This window comes from Leuciscus leuciscus (genome assembly GCF_965113295.1).
Source record: "Leuciscus leuciscus genome assembly, chromosome: 19".
Lineage (NCBI taxonomy): Eukaryota > Metazoa > Chordata > Actinopteri > Cypriniformes > Leuciscidae > Leuciscus > Leuciscus leuciscus.
The window spans coordinates 30,044,882-30,065,566 of record NC_138743.1 but is presented as its reverse complement, the minus strand read 5'-3'; the positions used below and the strand labels follow the sequence as shown (position 1 = coordinate 30,065,566).

General features: G+C 39.8%; 1 protein-coding gene across 2 annotated transcripts in view; it reads left to right on the top strand.

Moving 5' to 3' along the window:
• Positions 1-4,690: 4,690 nt before the first annotated feature.
• Positions 4,691-20,685, top strand: part of mylk4b (myosin light chain kinase family, member 4b) — a 35,828-nt gene continuing 19,833 nt past the window's right edge. The window contains exons 1-2 of one of the 2 annotated variants that reach the window (XM_082146532.1): positions 4,691-4,883; positions 12,648-12,881. In XM_082146532.1, the coding sequence (XP_082002658.1) occupies positions 12,750-12,881 (132 nt within the window). In that variant the 5' untranslated portion in view covers positions 4,691-4,883; positions 12,648-12,749. Of the gene's footprint in view, positions 4,884-12,647; positions 12,882-19,889; positions 20,465-20,685 lie in introns of those variants that run through there. The other variant, XM_082146531.1, reaches the window with a different exon arrangement.

The window sequence follows — 20,685 nt, the reverse complement described above, 5'->3', positions numbered from 1 at the left end:
TTGTAGATCAACATTCATTGACACAATACTCTCTCCAGCTCCTTACCTTATTCACTTACAGGACTCCCTTGTAAAAGAGACTGTGTCTCAATGGGATTTAAATAAAGGTTATATATTACCCTAACCCCTAACTAACTGCCTAACCCTTACCCTTACCCTAAACATATACCCTTAATACAAGTCTTTACCTTCAAACTGGCCTTTAAAGGGGTCTCAGAATAGTTTGGGATCAGTAAGACTATGTTTTTGAAAGAAGTATCATCTCAGCTCAAAGCTGCATTTATATATATGCCTATATCAGTAAAAACAGTGATAATGTGTCTTCAGTTTCACATTCATGATCCTTCAGAAACCATTCTAATATGCTGATTTGGTGCTCAATAAACATTTCTTATTATTATCAATATTGAAAACTGTTGTGCTGCTGAATGTTTTTTTTTTAATCTTTTTGAAGATGTATTGATAAATAGAAAAAGTTCAAAAGAACAGCAATTAGTTAAAACAGAAATTTCACTTTTGATCAATTTAATGCGACCTTGCTGAATTAAACTATTAATTTCTATTTTTTTTTTTATCTTAACCTACATTATTCAGCAATTATACAGTCTACTAAACAAAACAGCTGAAAACCCTTTGATTGTGAACAATAATTATTTTTAAGAGCTGAGTAGACGGAGTACTGTAATTTAAATATATAGCCTACATATTTAATATGCAAAGTAGTGAATTGGGTGCACACTGCAAAGAATGCTTGAGGACTCAACAGCAGCACATAAATTAGCCTAATAAATTACAAGGGATTAGGCTTGCTGCGGTAGTCAGTGTTGCTGGTGTTACCGGTGTTACCGGTGTTACCGATGCTCAGCCGAAACACCCATTACAACACTTGCCCACCACGGCACGTGAGAGTGAATGGTTTCTTCAAGCATCTTGGAGACGTTCCCGCAGTTCTTCTGGATTTAGTCTGTCTCAGTTTTTTCTGTTTCTTCATGTAATCACAGACGGACTCGATGATGGTGAGATCAGATCATGCCGGCTGTTGTCAGACTCCTTGTGCATACACAAATCTCACTGGATTATTACAATTAATGGCAAAAAGAATGTTTGGAAACGTAAACTGATATTTCCTACTGACACACTACAGCAAAATAAATAACTGACTTAAAACCATATTACTGTAACAAGCCTAAGACTTTTGCACAGTACTGTATGTCCCTGAGTTTCTGAGATGAGAGAAATCAGGCGAGAACAAACTGTTGATCAGCTATCCAGGTTCCTGGGCTCACAGCCTCAAACACATATGAATGACCTGACTGTGAATGCATTACCTCTAGCGGCCTCCAGTGGCCACTCACACAAGGTAATGTCGGCATACCACCATGTACAACGATCCACAACAGGTGTAACCGTTGATGTATAAGAGGAAGCTGTCTGAAAGGGATGTCCAGGTACTAACCCGGATTGTATCCATAAAACATAAAACCACAGCTGCTCAACTCACTGCAGAATTAAATGCGCACTTCGGCTCTCCTGTTTCCACCAAAACAGTTAATCGGGAGCTCCACAGAGTCAATATTCATGGTCAGTGTTTTGGTGTGGAGAAGCACCAAAGAGGCTTAACACCCGTACTGTTTCTGCTCAGAGTGAATGCACGGGGGGATCAGTGATGGTTTGGACTGCAATATCATGACATTCCCTATTGTGCTTGATAGCCACTTCACTGCCAAAGTACCATTTTGACCATGTGCACCTAATGGTTCAAACATTGTACCCTAAAGGGGGTGCTGTGTATCAGCATGATAATGCACCAATACACACAGCAAGACTTGTGACAGTTGAACATGTCCCATGGCCTGCACAGAAACAAGATCTAAAATAAAAAAAGATGAACCACTTTGGGGTATTTTTGAGGAGTGAGTCAGAAAATGTTTTCCTCCACCAGCATCACATAGTGACCTGGCCACTGTTCTGGAAAAGGAATGCTTCAAAATCCCTCTGGCCACTGTTAAGGACTGTCATTCCCAAGGCGAATTGATGCTGTATTGGCTGCAAAAGTAGGCCCTTCACCATAGTAATAAACTATTGTCTTCTAAAAACAGGTGTTTCCGTTTCATTCAGATTCATCCAACCACTGTAGATGTTTTGTACGCAGGCAGACAATCACTCACTTACAAACATACACACACACACACACACACACATACAAACACAAACCATTGCTGCTCTTGAATTACACACAGACAGCAGCACTTACTTGGACGTCAGAATGAGGTTTAAATAAAACTCATCTTGTCAGCACCATGGTTTGCTGTTTCCACACCTCACACTGCATGCATACTTTATCCAGAGTGTGTGTATGTGTGTGAGTAGCCTGGTAAACCCTATTATGGGATCAAAATGTCCACACAAAGATGGCAATATTCAAAATCCTTTTCCTTGAGGGGACATTTTTTGGTCCCAATGAGGAAAACAGCTTATAAATCATACTAAGTGATGTTTTTTGAAAGGTTTAGGGGTAGTGTTAGAAAACACAACATGTGTGTGTGTGTGTGTGTGTGTGTGTGTGTTTGTGTGTGTGTGTGTGTGTGTGTGTGTGTGTGTGTGTGTGTGTGTGTGTGTGTGTGTGTGTGTGTCATATTAATTAGCCATATAGTGTGTCCTCAGAAGTCAGCTAAATATGACAACCTCCCTTTGGGGGCATCCCCAATTAGAAAACTGATTCATCTTAATGAAAACAAATAATGTTTTTCTCTGATGACACAAAATATTTTCTGCTAGAGTTAAGTTTTGGAAAATGATTAATGTGTAATAATAAGCTTCATATAAAACAATAGCAATCTACGGTATGTCCTCATTTAGATAGCTAACTAAATGGGTAGGCTATATACATGTGAGAGGAGAGAGATTTAGTCAGGAGGGACTAAAGGGTATAATTTGGCTCCCTGGAAGTAAGGGAGGAATGGTATGCCATGAAAATACTGTATGTAACATTGCTCAGTGGCTGACAGACAGGCAGGCACAAACATACACATCAGTTTCCTAAGTGTACCAAACATCTGCAAATGTACTGAAACACTTACCCCACCAACACACAGACACACAGAGATACACCCTGACACATGCACTTTCCTTGACCCCATTCCCAAAACAACTGAAGAGATGATGTTGCAATTATAATAATAATTATTAAATCATAAATAATCAAATAATATATACATTATGTAAATATAAATGAAATATTTTTAGTTTTCTGTTATGTTTATAAAAGCATGTGACCGTGAAACTTTAGAACCTTTTTAAATGCCTTACATGCTCATACAGGTTTATGAAAGGACACGAGCAGCTGCAGTTTGGCTTTGATCCTGCTATTTTCAATGAGAGCACAATCCATCATATACAACAGCACAAGTGCAAGCTCATAGCATAGCTAACCCATATTCCAACACAATAAAGGAATCTTTATAGCTTTAACCACGAACACCAAGTAAGAAGAGATCATCAACTGTCTTAAATAAGCCAAGGAGAATTTGACATGGTGCTTCTGTCTGCCTAGATTTTCCATTCTCAAAATTATTATTTATCTGCAGATGTGGATTTGCCATATTGCCTAAATTTGACCACGGGTGTTAAACCTTGAACAGCATTATTAAAACAGCATTTTTGGGGGAAAAAGTGCACACTTAAGTCTTAAGCCACGTACACACTGTTAAGTTTCAGGAGTGACAACCGCATTTAAATGTGGGAATGAATAATCGTTCCGCTGATTTGCTTGCAAGATCTGGCAACACGAATGAGTCAAGGCTCGTGTGCTATACTTTCCCTGTGATTTCTTCTTGCACTGCACAGACGAGAGACACATCTCTGATGCACGTTAAATACACGTATTTTAACGTTCATCAGAGATGCATCTCTCATAAATCTCGTCGTACGTCATTAACTAGTTCGGTTCCGTACACACTGCGTAGATCTTTTGTATCTTAATGCACTCCAGTAAATTACTGAACTTTGTGTGTACAGAACAGGATTAAGAACTAAAAGGTGAACTGACAACCGAATTTAACTGCAGGTCGTGGCCATATAGTCCATTAGGTGGTTTCTCACTGACGTTTCAATCACAGCTGAAGGCTATAAATAATATGAGTGACAAGACAAAGGTTTATTAGACTTCACAAAGCTAGGGAGCAGGTGCTTTAGACTGAATTTTCTCTAAATGTACTGTAGGAAAATATTATTGCCATTAAACATTTCAGTTAATAGGCTACTACGTACAAATACTATTTTTTTTCAAACAAGTCACTGACTTCACTTCTCGTCAGTAAATTCTTTCACCATCCTCATGCTATTTGATTCATCAAAATGTAATTAGGCTATTTATGGGGTATTTTTTATGAATTGATGTGTTTTTTAAAATAAGTCTACTGGGTATCTTTACTCTAAGATTTCGTTCTTTGTTTGGGTTTGTTGGCTATTACGGTCATGAAATTGCCCACCCGTGCACTGCACAAGCACACACACAGGAAAGGGGAACACATGGCACTGAAATTCCACACCCTCTACAATAAAGTTTAACCCCCTTCCCACTCCCTGCCCTTCTCTTACCCCCCACACCCCTCCACCCCCACCTCACATTTACACTTTGACTTGTCTCTGACTTTGCTGACCCATTTCCACATCCCACAGACTCTCTCTCCTTCCTTATTTGACTGTGTGCCACTTATACAGTGTATACTATGGAGACAAGACACCATGTCTTAGGCTGTTCACAGATTTATGGATAAACATCCTTGATATAAAGTATATAGAATGTGTTTTACAACAAAAGGAAGAAAAAAGGAAAAGCCGACTTGTGACTTGGGAGCGACTTGTTAACCGCCTCATCGAATGTAAGTGGAAAACAAATTACATTATGTATGGTATCAGTGTGATATTCTAAATATGCAACAATACTGTAATCAAATATGCTTTAATTGAATGAACAGCTGCTGTAATGTTGCATTGACAAGCCTTTACATTTAGCATGCCTAATGAACTATCAAGATGCATTTGTGTCAATAAATGTTTGTGTTTAATCTATTGGTGTAAGTGGAAAGTGTATTGTATGTGCAATTTTACACTGCACGGTTATTACCATAAGGCAGCTGCAAAAGTGATGGTGTTGATACAAGATCTGAGATTAAATGTTCCCTGGTCCGTCTGAGTATAGGACAAAATGGCTCCACAAACTTTATAGTCATCATATTTATTGTCATTTTACAACAGACATCAAGAAATTGCTTCTGAATTTACTAAGAACCAACATAGATTAAACCCAATGTGAAATATCCTTTATTTGTGCTGTAGTTACATCTATTGATCTTGGTGTATGGAAGCAAAGCTTTAAAGAAACAAGCCCTGGCTTCAAAACTCAAATGTTGGGCCAAACATATGTTATCAAGTGAAAACTGTCAGTCAAAAATAATTAAGAAGAAGTGACGTCAAAGAAGCAATGTTCCAAGAAACACCCTGCCAAAATCTCACTGAATTCTTGGCTGGGTGGGGGTTAACGTAATGATATATTCTCATAGGGACCATATCAAAAGAACATCCTAACTCATCATATCTAATCTGTTTAACAAACACGACAATTTCATTTAGTAGGCCTATCTAATTTAGGACAAATTTCCTATATAGAGATGTAATTTGATGAATAAAAAAATAACTTAAATGCATAGTTCACCCAAAAATGAAAATTTGCTGTTAATTTATCCACCCTCAGGCCATCCAAGAAGTAACTTTAAGTCATTTTTTCTTCTTCAGTTGAACATTAAGCTGATGGTGATTTGTATAATGCAAGCTGACACTGTTTGTTTACAACAGAGACGGAGGACGGACTGATGCGTGTGTTGTGTTGTTCATCAAAATCGTACTTACTTGTGCTTATTCTGAATGGAGCAACCTAAATGCCTGATCTCAATCGGGAAGATTTACTTTTTTTCACAGATTCTAAACGTTTGAACTCCCGCGTGTCATAATGTGACAGGAAGCTCGCACTGCAAACTGCCATGAACGCACACAGGACCGTTTCCGTTTGTTGAGGCGCTGTCAAAAGAGCTTAGTGCAGCCACTTATATATTTTTCATCCAAAGCATCACTGAAATATATATATTTTTTGTTTATTTACATTAAAGTTATGTTCTGATCTATTTTTCTCGCTTACTGTTATATTTTTCAATGATTCAACAACATTACAAAGTTAAAAGTACAATCTGTAATTTTTTCGCGCCAGAGGTCGCATTTTCAAAACAATAACAAAGGCGAAGCTTGATGACTATGAAGGAGAGTTGAACGATGGGAGATGTCGTTTTCACCATAGATATCATATAATAAAGGCTAGATGTCTCATCCGCGCTGCTGGCCAATGGAGAACGACGTCCGCACACGGCGGCCATCTTGCCACAGGGAGCTCGCTCACTCGTAACATTGTGTTTTAATGGTGCATGTACTTTTAAATAACCATAACTTGCTCAATTTTCTACCGCTTTTCAAACGGTTTGGTTTGTTATAAACGTCAGAGATGTAGTTATGACACTGCATAGGCTACATATGATACCACAGAGCTCGCCAGAAAGCTTCCCTGTGACAAGTTGGCCGCCCGGTGATGCCGTTCAAGACTCCGCCTTAAGACATCTAGCCTTATATGGATATGGTTTTCACTAGAGATGTATGGAATTCACAAATCATATAAATTAGGCTATATATCAACTAATAAATTTGGTTTATTAGCCTGTTACTATAATATGTGACTATTTGTCGAATGATTTGGTGGGTTAATGCTGCACAGTTTTACACGTTTAAAACAAACGTACTAAAAGTACATTTGAACAAACCCACAGTATTTGCAAGTAATGGCTAAATATTTTTGTGAAACACATAGGCCTACGGCCATATGCTTGGTCACCAGACTTGATTAAAAGCATTACTGAAGTACAAAGAAAGTTCCATATAACTATGTGTACAATAAATAATATACATTTGTTTACCTGTCTATTAAAACACATGCGAGAGCAGAGTCTCTGTCAAGTCCAAGTTTGTCGTGAAGCTCTCTCCATCTCGAAAACGCCACACCGATATTGAACCAATATTGTTTTATTTTGTACATTTATTTCGTTTTAATAATCGTGAACCATGAAGACTGAACGACACAACAGCGGCCTGCGCGATATTGTATCATAGATATGTATAGATTGCTCATCAGCGGCTTATGGCCCATTGAAACAGCCGCTAATGAGTGATCTATGTATTACAACTATGATTTCTACAAGCGGAAACCGAGGATAGCGCGGATATTACGTGATTGATATGCGACAATGACAAGGGACCAGCCATTATTTAAAACTGGAATTTCTCTGGATTTACAAACCCTTGGGAACTTTTGGGGTATTGTAAGTACACAACTGCATGAAGTATATCACACTGTGCAAGTGGTTTTTGAATATTTTATTACAGAAATCTTACTAATATAAAATTTTTAGTTAAATGATTTAGTAGTCAGAGTTTTTTTTTTTTTTTAAAGGGGGCATGACCAAAAAAATTGAAAACCACTGAAATACACTATCACACTCTCAGTTTATGGACTGCCAGGCAGAAAGCATCTCAAAAGCCTGAATGGCTTGATCACAATGAATCTGATCACTTGTTATTTTACCATTCACAAAAGATAGGGCTATGATCGGCGTGATATCTCAGGACAGTTATTTCAGTGATATCTTTCAGAGAGTATAGTTTTTTCAGTACTATTTCCATAAAATAGCCTACCCAACATCAGTATTTAAAGAGATAAACCAAAAAAAAACAACAACGTAATATTATACAAATGATAAATACTGGCACAAACATATTATTTTGTTTGGTTAGTATCTCGGGACGTTCTGACAGAGAGTCAAAGAGTTTGCCTTTCATCACTAAGCCATTCAAAGCCCTTTAATTGAGATTCTGTAACACTGCACCAGAGAATATGAAAGCAAGGCTAAGACCACAGTACACAGTCCCGCACTCATTGCTCTGTACAGGACAAAACACCAACAAAATGGTCCACTATGAACATAACTGGAGAAAAAAAGAATATATATATATTTTGAATGTTTTAGTTTAAGTCAGCAATACTTGTTTTTTAGAACAAATCCAAATCATAGGAGTTTTTATAGGATTTGTTTGACTCCATATCAAAGTATTATGGAAAGAGACCTAAAGTGAACCTAAAATACAGTGTGACATAAGGTATCCCATACTAATAGAGAGGATACAGTCAGAACAAACATTCTTATTTAATTCTAGGGAATAATGCTTGACCACAGGCGCCAGAGCTGATTGAGGCTTGTGTCTGGTTTGAAAATAGAGCGTTTTTCCTGTTGTTGGGGTGTCCCAGCCCCAGGGGAATCACTCCACTCTATGACTTTCTGTTACCTTAGGGCATGCAGATGGATCAACATGCTATGCACAGAATGGCATCTCAACTGATCCCTTGGAAACAGAACAACACGCTTAGTTCCTATCAGAGTATGTTGAGCTAGAGCTGATGTCTAAATGCAGCTTGAATCATTGGTGACAGATATAGTGCATAAATTGAGTTATGTTAAGAGAGTCTTTTGGAGTCACAGTATTTTTTTTATTTTTTTTTGTCACATTGTAAAAGTACTTACCTTTAAACAAGACATAATAATTGATGATAATTATTTGAACTATGCATTGTTCAAAAGCGGTATGGACAAACGTCTTTCAAAATAAGGATCACCACCTGGGCCAAGTGCATAAAGTCAAATGCGCAAAATGACCACCTGACCCCCACAAAGCTGCTTATAGCTGCTCACCCTGAACATTACCCATCCCAGATGTCAGCACTGACCTGCACCCGCTCACTGACCCAAAACACATAACCATGAACTCATACATATACATAACATGACACATTTCCTAACAGTCTGTTTTCGTGTGTAATGAAATCCAGAAAAACAACAGACTTCTACCTTTATGTCTAAATAAAGATGCTTAGATTATTGGACTATTAATATATCCACCTTATTATTTTGCAATGTGGAAGTAAGCTATTTTCTGTGAACGTGTGAGACTTCCGATTCATTAGCCACTATAGATAAATAAATAACTAAAATAATAACAAAGTGCATGAAACAGTAAAACTATTTGGTAAGAATAATACATTAAAAACTATATGGTAAGAAATAGCTGTTTGCAATAGAAGCATAACAATGTCATAACGAATGACGGAAGCCAGACATATAGGTGCGTCCCAATTCAAGTGCTTATGCACTATGCCGTTTTGTAGTAGTGTGAGTGTGTTCACACTGAAAATTCCATATATAAAAAGTGCACTTTAAATACCCGAATGATGCACTTAATTAACCAACAAAACAAATGGGTGTTTTTCAAATGTAAGGCTGCATTCCTAGTTTAGTCAATAAAGCTCAACTTGAACTAGTCCTTCTAAGGCTTGTAGGCTAGTGTCCTCCTCAGCATTAAAAGGATGGTTCGGAGTAAAATCAACCTAGGGTCCTTTGCACCATGACCTCGAGCCAAACACCCCCCCATATGCCTTTTTTTCCCTTGGTCAAACATTATTAAAGTTAGACCTTATTTAGAGATATCAGCCGGATGGCTTAGTGCAGGCGCTAATGGATCCAAGGATGTATCTCGTAAATTACCCCACTAATAATGCCCAGAATGGTACCAAACTTCTACAGTAGTACAAATAGGTTCTGTACTCATAAAACAAGGCATTGGAAAGTTTGTAAGTACATCAGGAGTTTATTTAAATAACACTTGCCTGATGGATCATGCTACTGCTAACCTGGACGTCAAGGTCACTTTCATGATTTGGGAAAAGCACATAAAGTTCCTGGCAGAAAGTGATGCATAAGGATGTAGCAGAGTGTGCGGGCGTTGTGGACCCGTCTATAGGCAAAGGATAGCCATAGGAAAGTGAGAGCACGCACTTTATGACAGTTCATCGAGTTGTTTTAAGTTTCCCAATTTATTAAGCACCCACTGAAAAGGTGTGTATATATTTGTTTACTGTTAGTTGTAACGAGCGTTTTGTGTACTTTGCTGTGTATGTTGATGATAATGAAAGGGATAACGATAGAGAGAGAAGTTATGGATAAGACTTTAATGCGCACTTCTCATACTGTGTTTATTCAGCTCTTACAGCGATTTTCTGGAGTAAAACTAACGCTTCATCATTTGTGTGATGTACAATAAACTTCATTGAAATCATCAGTATATTTTTGGCCATCATTCGGAAGGGGTCCGCTACAGCAGGCTTGTAATAGAGGATAAAAGCAGATGAAAAATACGTTATAACCGTAATTAAACTAAAATATACCTGCTCTATCTCCATACAGCATATATTCTCTGATTCTATGGGTACTGAGAGTTTCTGTTTTGATATTATCATTCTGTGAGATGAGATTGTCCTGCCACTGAGCATGAGCTCGTGAAGCTCCGCCCTCTGTGCGACAGCAACAGCTCATTTGCATTTAAAGGGATACACAATAAAACGATGTGTTTTTCTGAGCCCCAAAATGTGACAATTTAAACATGCTGTAAAAAAATGATCTGTTGGGTATTTTGCAGTGGTGGACGAAGTACACATACCATGTACTTGAGTTAAAGTAAAGATACTCAAGGTAAAATATTACTCAAGTAAAAGTAGAAGTGCTGCCTTTAAACATTCACTTGAGTAAAAGTACAAAAGTATTTGCCTTCAAATGTACTTAAGTATCCAAGTACTATGATTTTTTTATTGCTATAATGTCCTATTATAATTTTTGTCACAAGACTCTTGCTTAACTCAGTCTACGTGAAGACTCTGTCACTCTTGGCACATCAATCTATTAATAAAATGACATTAATTAGTCTATATATATATATATATATATATATATATATATATATATATATATATATATTAGGGCTGTCAAAAGATTAATCGCATCCAAAATAAAAGTTTGTTTAAATAATATATGTGTGTGTACTGTGTATAATAAAATTTGTATATATAAATACACACACATGCTTGTATATATTTAAGAAAAATTAGTAATTTATATATAAAAAAATTATATTTATATATAATATAAATTATATATATATACAGTATATGTATGCAAATATTTCTTAAATATATACATGCATGTGTGTGTATTTATATATACAAAATAATTATACACCGTACACACACATATATTATGTAAACACAAACTTTTATTTTGGATGCGATTAATCGCGATTAATCTTTTGACAGCCCTAATATATATATATTTATATATATATTTGAATTGAATACATTTTTTGTGTGTTTAATTTTGGAATGGAAGGGGACTGATCCCATAAGGTATAATACATTTACAGTATTTACTGTACATATTTTTCACAAGCGTCTATGGTCATAATTATAAACATCCTAATGTTATGATACATTCACACATAAACCTGCACAATGCCATTGAATATATATATACACACTACATTATGGGAGCAGCCAATTTCCCTACAAAATTAAACACCAAAACGTATTAATGCAGTGTTTCTGCTACTCCTCAGAAAAAAAAATGCTATTATATGCAAGTAATTTTAGTGTCAAGGTAATAAGCAATGTTCATTATGCGTCAGTATTTACCGATAATTGCTGCAATAATAGCTGCTGCTCTCTGCCCCGCTTAAAATTATTGGCAACACAAATTGTTTGGAACTATTGAGAGCTACACGAATCACGTGACCGCGCGGCGGCGAGATCACAGTAGGCTTGTTCGACTTGAAACGGCACACTGCACAGACCAATCGGTGAATGACATTAAAATACCGCAAGAGCGATTAGAGAATAGACGGCTCTGTAAGCTTTTCAATCGCTCTCGCGATTTCGCTCTATACTTTGATGTCATAAACTGATCGGTCTGTGCAGCGCCGGTTCAAGTCGAACAAGCCGTGTGTGTCGCAACCTCTACTGTCTATGTTCGCAACTCTCATATTTAACGGCTCTGGTTCGCGCTTAGTAGATACCACCAAGGCAAGTTCAAAACAAAGCGCGCACGTTGTAGGCTACTGTGATAGGTGGCTCGTTTGACCAGTTAAGTTTTTATCCACTCATAAATAAAAAGGAACGACTGATTTTGAAAATGTAGTAGAGTAAAAAGTAAGATATTTGACTTTGAAATGTAGTGGAGTTAAAGTAAAAGTCTTCCCAAATTTAAATACTTCAGTAAAGTACAGATACGCAAAAAAGCTACTTAAGTACAGTAACGAATTACATTTACTTCATTACTGTCCACCACTGGTATTTTGAGCTAAAACTTCACATACACACTCTGGGGACATCAGAGACTTATTTTACATCTTGTGAAAATGGGTATAATAGGTGGCCTTTAAACAACATGGCGCAGGACGTGAAAATGATAACTGCGTCAGGGTGAAACTACTAGCAAAAAAACACTCGTGTCACGCTTGGCGCTGTATTGCATTGCAAAAAGTACACTGATGACCTACTTCTTCCGCTTAGGCTACTAAAATTAACATGTACCACCCGACTCCCCCCTGACTGATTTGTTACTTTTTTTTATTTACTTTTTTTTAACTTTTTTCTCTTCTACTATTTTCAGCTCAGAAGACAAAACCAAGTTTACTGCCGACAGGAAGAGGAGGGGTGTTAGGTCCAATTAAACCACCACTGCCCATGCACTGCATTTCTTAACAACAGAGCCATGGAGGGGGAGGAATCACACGTCAAGGAGCTTGATGTGGGTCGACTTGACGTTTTTGGACACCTTGAACGAGTAGAAAGAATGCGTTGCTACTGGGAGCTCAAACATGTCCAACTAAAGACTCTAGAACAGGTAACTCCAACAGATATGTTAGACACACACGTCATAGGTGTACACACTAGCGTTTAAAAGTTTGGGGTCAGAAAGATTTTTTAAAAGAAATAACATATTAAACTGATCACAAGTGCCATTTATAATGTTACAAAATATTTATATTTTCTGCTGTTTAAATGCTGTTCTTTTGATGTTTCTAATTATAAAAGAATACGGAAAAATGTATTACTGTTTCCACAAATGTATTAAGCATCACAACTGTTTTTATCATTGATAATAATAAGAGGGAGGGAGGGAGGGTCGGCAGTGATGTGGGGCCGCCCTCCCGTGGGCTCACCACCTGCAGGAGGGACCGTAAGGGGCCGGTGCATAGTGGATCGGGCAGTAGTCGAAGGCGAGGGCCTCGACAACCCGATCTCTGGACATGGAAACTGGCTTTAAGGACGTGGAATGTTACCTCGCTGGCGGGGAAGGAGCCTGAGCTTGTGCGGTAGGTTGAGAGGTACCGACTAGAGATAGTCAGGCTCACCTCCACGCACAGCTTGGGATCTGGAACCAAACTCCTTGAGAGAGGCTGGACTCTCTACTACTCTGGAGTTGCCCATGGTGAGAGATGGTGGGCTGGTGTGGGTTTGCTTATAGCCCCCCAGCTCAGCTGCCATGTGTTGGAGTTCACCCCGGTGAACGAGAGGGTCGCTTCCCTGCGCCTTCGGACAGATCTCTCACTGTTGTGTGTGCCTATGGGCCGAACGGCAGTGCAGAGTACCTGGCCCTCTTGGAGTCTCTGGGAGGGGAGCTGGAAAGTGCTCCGACTGGGGCCGTATGTCTTGGACACTTGGGTGAAGAGAGGGGCGGAGCTGTCAACTGATCACCACCTGGTGGTGAGTTGGATCCGATGGCGGGGGAGGAAGCTGGACAGACTCGGCAGACCCAAACGTACTGTGAGGGTCTGTTGGGAACGTTTGGCCAAGTCCCCTGTCAAAATCAGGCCTGGGAGGGGACATGTCTTCCATTGAGGAAGCAGAGGCTGAGGGCTCAGAGGGGGACTCGTCCATCACCCAAGCTGAAGTCACAAAGTTAGTTAAGAAGCTCCTCGGTGGCAAGGCACTGGGGGTGGATGAGATCCGAGTACCTCAAGTTTCTGGATGTTGTGGGGCTGTCTTGGCTGACACGCCTCTGCAACATTGCGTGGCGGTCGGAGACAGAACCTCTGGACTGGCAGACCGGGGTGGTGGTCCCTCTTTTCAAGAAAGGGGACCGTAGGGTGTGTTCCAACTACAGGGGGATCACACTTCTCAGCCTCCCCGGGAAAGTCTATTGCAGGGTACTGAAGAGGAGAATTCGGCCGATAGTCAAGTTCAGGAGGAACTGTGTGGTTTTCGTCCCGGTCGTGGAACACTGGAACAGCTCTGTACCCTCTCCAGGGGGCTGGAGGGTTCATGGGAGTTTGCCCAACCAATCCACATGTGCTTTGTGGATTTGGAGAAGGCATTCGACTGTGTCCCTTGTGGCGTCCTGTGGAGGGTGCTCTGGGAGTATGGGGTCCTGGGCCCTCTGTTAAGGGCTGTCCGGTCCCTGTACGACCGGAGCAGGAGCTTGGTTCGCATTGCCGGCAGTAAGTCAGACTTGTTCCCGGTGCATGTTGGACTCCGGCAGGGCTGCTCTTTGTCACCGGTTCTGTTCATAATTTTATTATGGATAGAATTTCTAGGCGCAGCCAGGGGCCGGAGGGTTTCCGGGTTGGGGACCACACGATTTTGTCTCTGCTTTTTGCGGATGATGTTGTCATGTTGGCCTCATCAGACCAGGACCAGCTTCAGCTTGCACTGGGACAGTTTGCAACCGAGTGTGAAGCGGCTGGGATGAGAATTAGCACCTCCAAGTACGAGGCCATGGTTCTCAGTCAGAAAAGGGTGGCTTGCTCGCTTCAGGTTGGTGGAGAGTTCCTGCCTCAAGTGGAGGAGTTCGAGTATCTTGGGGTCTTGTTCACGAGTGAGGGAAGGATGGAAAGAGTGATCGACAGACGGATCGGTGCAGCTTCAACAGTAATGCAAGGCAAGGCAAGGCAAGGCAAGTTTATTTATATAGCACATTTCATACACAATGGCAATTCAAAGTGCTTTACATAGAAGAAATTAAAATAATAAAAAGAAATAAGAATAATTAAAACAGTTTAGAAAAATAAAAAATAAAATACAGTACAAACAGTCAGACGAACATTGGCACAGTGCTCATTCAGTAAATGCATAGCTAAACAGAAGTGTTTTGAGTCTGGATTTGAATGTGACCACTGTAGGAGCACATCTGATCTCTTCTGGAAGCTGGTTCCAGCTGCGGCTGGCACAATAGCTAAAAGCGGACTCACCATGCTTAGAGTGAACCCTTGGTATTTCTAGCTGATATGATCCTAATGATCTGAGTGATCTGTTGGGTTTATATTCAGTGAGCATATCTGCAATGTATTGAGGTCCTAGGCCATTGAATGATTTATATACCAGTAATAATACTTTAAAATCAATCCTAAGTTTAACTGGGAGCCAGTGTAAAGACCTGAGGACTGGTGTGATATGTTCATATTTTCTGGTTCTGCTCAGAATCCTAGCGGCAGCGTTCTGTATGAGCTGCAACTGTCTTATGGTCTTTTTGGGAAGGCCAGTGAGGAGTCCATTACAATAATCCACCCTGCTGGTGATGAAAGCATGCACAAGTTTCTCTAAGTCTTGTCTGGAAACAAAGCATCTAATTCTTGCAATATTTTTCAGATGATAGTATGCTGATTTAGTTATTGCTTTGACATGACTACTGAAACTAAGCTCTGACTCTAGTGTCACACCAAGATTCCTGACTTGATTTTTGGTTGTTTGACCCCTAGAGTGAAGGTATGCGTTCACCTTGAGAACTTCATCTCTCTTCGTTTCCAAACGCAATAACTTCAGTTTTGTCTTTGTTTAACTGAAGAAAGTTTTGACACATCCAACTGTTGACTTCATCAATGCATTGGCACAGGGAGTCAATGGGGCTGTAATCGTTGGGCGATAGGGCTAAGTAGAGCTGTGTGTCGTCTGCATAGCTGTGGTAAGAGATTTGGTTGTTTCTCATTATTTGGCTCATTGGGAGCATATACAGGTTAAACAGGAGTGGCGCAAAAAATGCGGTCAATGTTCCAGTCTGTCGTGGTGAAGGAGGAGCTGAGCTGCAAGGCGAAGCTCTCGATTTACCGGTCGATCTACGTTCCTACACTCACCTATGGTCATGAGCTGTGGGTCATGACCGAAAGGACAAGATCCCAGATACAGGCGGCCGAAATGAGCTTTCTCCGCAGGGTGGCTGGGCGCTCCCTCAGAGATAGGATGAGGAGCTCGGCCACTCGGGAGGAGCTCAGAGTAAAGCCGCTGCTCCTCCACATCGAGAGGAGCCATTTGAGGTGGCTCGGGCATCTGTTCCGGATGCCTCCTGGACGCCTTCCCTGGGAGGTGTTCCGGGCACGTCCCACCGGGAGGAGCCCGGGGAAGACCTAGGACACACTAGGGGGATTATGTCTCCTGGCTGGCCTGGGAACGCCTCGGTATTCCCCCGGAAGAGCTGGAGGAAGTGTCTAGGGAGAGGGAAGTGTGGCTGTCTCTGCTTAGACTGCTGCCCCCACGACCTGGCCCTGGATAAGCGGAAGAAGATGAATGGATAATAATAAGAAATGTTACTTAATAACCAAATCAGCATATTAGAATGAATTCTGAAGGATCATGTGACACTGTAATGACTGCTAAAAATTCTGCTTTGCCATCACAGGAAAAAATTACATTTTAAAAGTACTCAAATAGAAAACAGTAATTTTAAATTGTAATAATATTTCACAATGTTACTGTTTTTGATCAAATAGATTGAGCTTTAGTAAGTATAAGAGATTTCTTTCAAAAACATAATAAAGTCTTTCCAACCTCAAAATTTTTTAACTGGTAGTGTATAAGCCAGGGTGAAATTGCTAATTGTTTGTGCATTATTTCAGCTAGTTGTGTTGTGCTGTTTTAAATGTGCCCATAGAGGGGGCTGTATCATCATGGATCACACCCATTATATCTGAAGGAAATTTTCTGTTTCTGTTTGCAAACTGATGACATATTCTCTGGGGTATTTGACAGCATGCTACAGTTAATTTGAAAATAACTATCAAGTTTTATGCTTTTTCACTTACTAGCTGATCCATGGTAATTTTTTAGAGATTGGACATGGTCATGTACAATAAACCTACTGTTGGCACTGTGAATGCTTACTGACCGTCCAGGAGGGGGCGACAGTTCATGAAATATTTTACTGCATTGCTTGCTGACTCACTAGGCTAGGGCTTTGAAATCTAACAGTATGTCTTGTGACTACACTTAAGACATTTCTTATAAAGTATGAATGATCATATTTGAGACTATCTATCATCTATATATTTGTTATTATATAGGATTATATATCATCTATACATTTTTTATTTTAACAATCATTCAACTGAATAATAATGTTAGGGGGTAACAGTTCAGGTCTTTAAAACAGTCTTTAAAAGTTGTTTTAAAGAAGACCCGGAGTCAGAATTATAATACATTTAAGAAACGTTTTACTGAAGATAGTTTGCAGTTTCATCAGCAGAAGTCAGCTTCAAGACTCACACAGAAGTTTGTACACCAAGGTCTAAGCTACCTTAGGGCTTGAACACCTTGAACCTTGCTTCAGGTTGCAGTTTCTGAGAACACATATTCTGGCTAAGAACACATAGTCTAAGCAAATTTCTACACATGGATAAATAGGATAATATGTCACCATTAGTCAATATAGTTGTCGCACGATTCCTAGATTTAGGTCTGCGGTGACCTCGGAGGTCGGAGAAAGGCGTCTTCGGGTCAGTTGTTGCATGCCGAAGTGTCCCATAGCTCCTATACAAGACCTGCACAGAACATCCAACGCACACACAAAAGCCTGAGCTAGCTATCATCAGGACACACCAAAACATACTGATAATACATTCCCTCCTCAGGAAGAAGTGCAGATACTATTCACTTTAGTTTCTAGAGAAATACACATGAAAGAGGTAAAATTCTGTACATCAGGTGAAGTCACGTATAGTTGGACCCCGGTAACCGTAACTCGTCAGCTAGAAACAGATATATAGACAACACATGTTGAGGGTCACATCAGAATGTACCTAAAAGCAGCTGGTTAACACTCACAGCAAACATATGATTAAAAGTATATTTGAAACACTCATTGAATATAGAAATGATTTATGTAGAAATGCTTATCCTTGATTATTAATCCCTCATTACATATACATTGAAGCAGCAGTGGATTCCAATCCACCCCCTTCAATAATAATAATAATTAACCGCATACGTTAATGCATTAGTTTTGACAGCCCTAATATATATATATATATATATATATATATATATATATATAGGGCCATCTATGTAATGTGTCCGATTATGCAAGGGCTGTGTATGTTAAATGGGACCATATATACACTGAATATATATAGAGAGTATCTCACAAAAGTGAGTGCACCCCTCACATTTCAGCAAACATTTTAGTATATCTTCTCAAGTGACAATACTACAGAAATAAAACTTGGATATATTTTAGAGTAGTCAATGTGCTTGGTTCCACTTGGAACAGGCCTCGCAAGGGTCAATCAAGAGTCCTCGTGCTGTGCGTCGGGTGCAGAAGCTGGCTTCAAAAAACAGACGCATGAGTGCTGCCAGCAATGCTTTAGAGGTTCCAGAAGTGGAAGGTCAGCTTGTCAGTGCTCAGACAAATACGGCACACACTGCAACAAGCTGGTTTGCATGGCCGTTGTGCCAGAAGGAAGCCTCTTCAGAGCCTGGCTCACAAGAAAGCCCGCAAACAAATTGCTGAAAGCAACCTGTCCAAGAGCATGAATTACCGGAACCATGCCCTGTGGTCTGATGAGACTAAGATAAACTTGTTTGGCTCAGATGGTGTCCAGCATGTGTGGCTACGCCCTGGTAAGGAGTACCAAGAAAATTGTGTCTTGTCTACAGTCAAGCATGGTGGTGGTAGCATCATAATCTGGGGCTGCATGAGTGCTGCTGGTACTGGGGAGCTGCGCTTCATTGAGGAAAACATGGATTCCAACATGTACTGTGACATTCTGAAGCAGAACATGATGCCCTCCCTTCAGAAACTGGGTCGAACGGCATGATAACAACCCCAAACACACCGCCAAAATGACAACAGCCTTGCTGAGGAAGCTGAAGGTGAAGATGATGGAGTGGCCAAGTATGTCTCCAGACCTGAACCCTATTGAGCACCTGTGGGGCGTCCTCAAGCGGAAGGTGGAGAAGTGCCACGTGTCTAACATCCAGCAGCTCCGTGATGTTATTATGGAGGGGTGGAAGAGGATCCCAGCAACAACCTGTGCAGCTCTGGTGAATTCCATGGCCAGGAGGATTTTGGCAGTGCTAGATAACAATGGTGCTCACACAACACTTTGGACACAGTTTTGACATGTTCACTTAGGGTGTGCTCACTTTTGTTGCCAGCTATTTTGACAATAATGGCTGTAAGTTGAGTTATTTTCAGAGGACAGTAAATATATACTGATATACAAGCAGCACATTGAAATTTATTACGTATATATATATATATATATATATATATATATATATATATATATATATATATATATATATATCAATGTATATTTTATATTTCTGTGTATTGTAACTGTGTGCTAGATGACCTATAGGTTGCAAAGCAAAGTCAGATAGGAGTAATCTAAGAACTGCAGTCTATTTAAATCAGATTGCTACTGTTACGGTTTACCCCCCAACATGTCTCTTATCACTTTGTGAGTGTGAGTGCACAGCCTTGGTCTTTTGAGTAGCTGTGAGTGTGTGCTTGAATGTCAGTGTGCACGTGCGCATATCTCTAGTCTGATTATAGTAGTCACACATGCTGAGAACCCATGACAAGTTGCCGTTTCTCTTTAAAATGTTCTGAAGAAGGCTATCAGTGGACCTGAGATAGGCCGGTTGAGTACGCTGCTGTCTACGGGCTGTATATGTGATGTGTCATATTATACAGGCCACGTGTAATTCGCCCCATTGTGAGTGTGTGAGTGAGCACTTTAAGTGCTGTGTCTAACGTTAAAGGATACACCGAGTTCTGCTAACTGTTGCCGTGGAGCCAGAGTTCCACCTGTCCGCCTCTCGTCTCGCTGACTGACAGATGTTTTGCTCCTCATACGGGGAGCGTTCTCTCTCCCGTTTACCCATGTCTCTCCTTTGCTGTGACAGCCCACCTTTCGTAATCTGTTGCTCGCCTGGACAGCTGATGTCAACAACCGGACCGGCGTTAAAAGAAAGAGAGAGAGCGAGAGCTAAACAAAGTTAAGGAGTTTAAAAAAGAAAAAGCAACGGTTGTAAGAAGGCTTGCTTGGTGTGAATGCAGTTGCCATGGAGAACTTCTTGCAGGATAAGGATTTCTGGATTGTAGGAAGTGTGTGTTTGGTTGCATCCATCCTATGGAGACGATTTTGGAATTTATTTACATACAAGAGGAAAAGAGACACTTCTCCAGAAAGTGCATCTATTGACATTCAGGTAAAACTCATGAATATATCCAAAACTGACATTAAAAAATTGTTATGTGCTAATCCACACTTAGTTAGTTGTATTAAATGAAAATGCTATTTATATGCGGTTATAAAGCACTTTTTCATCTATGGAGTAATGGCTGATGTATTAAAATAGAAAACCATTATTTTAAATTGTAATAATATTTCACAATATTACAGTTTTTTTTTTTTTTTTTATCAAATAAA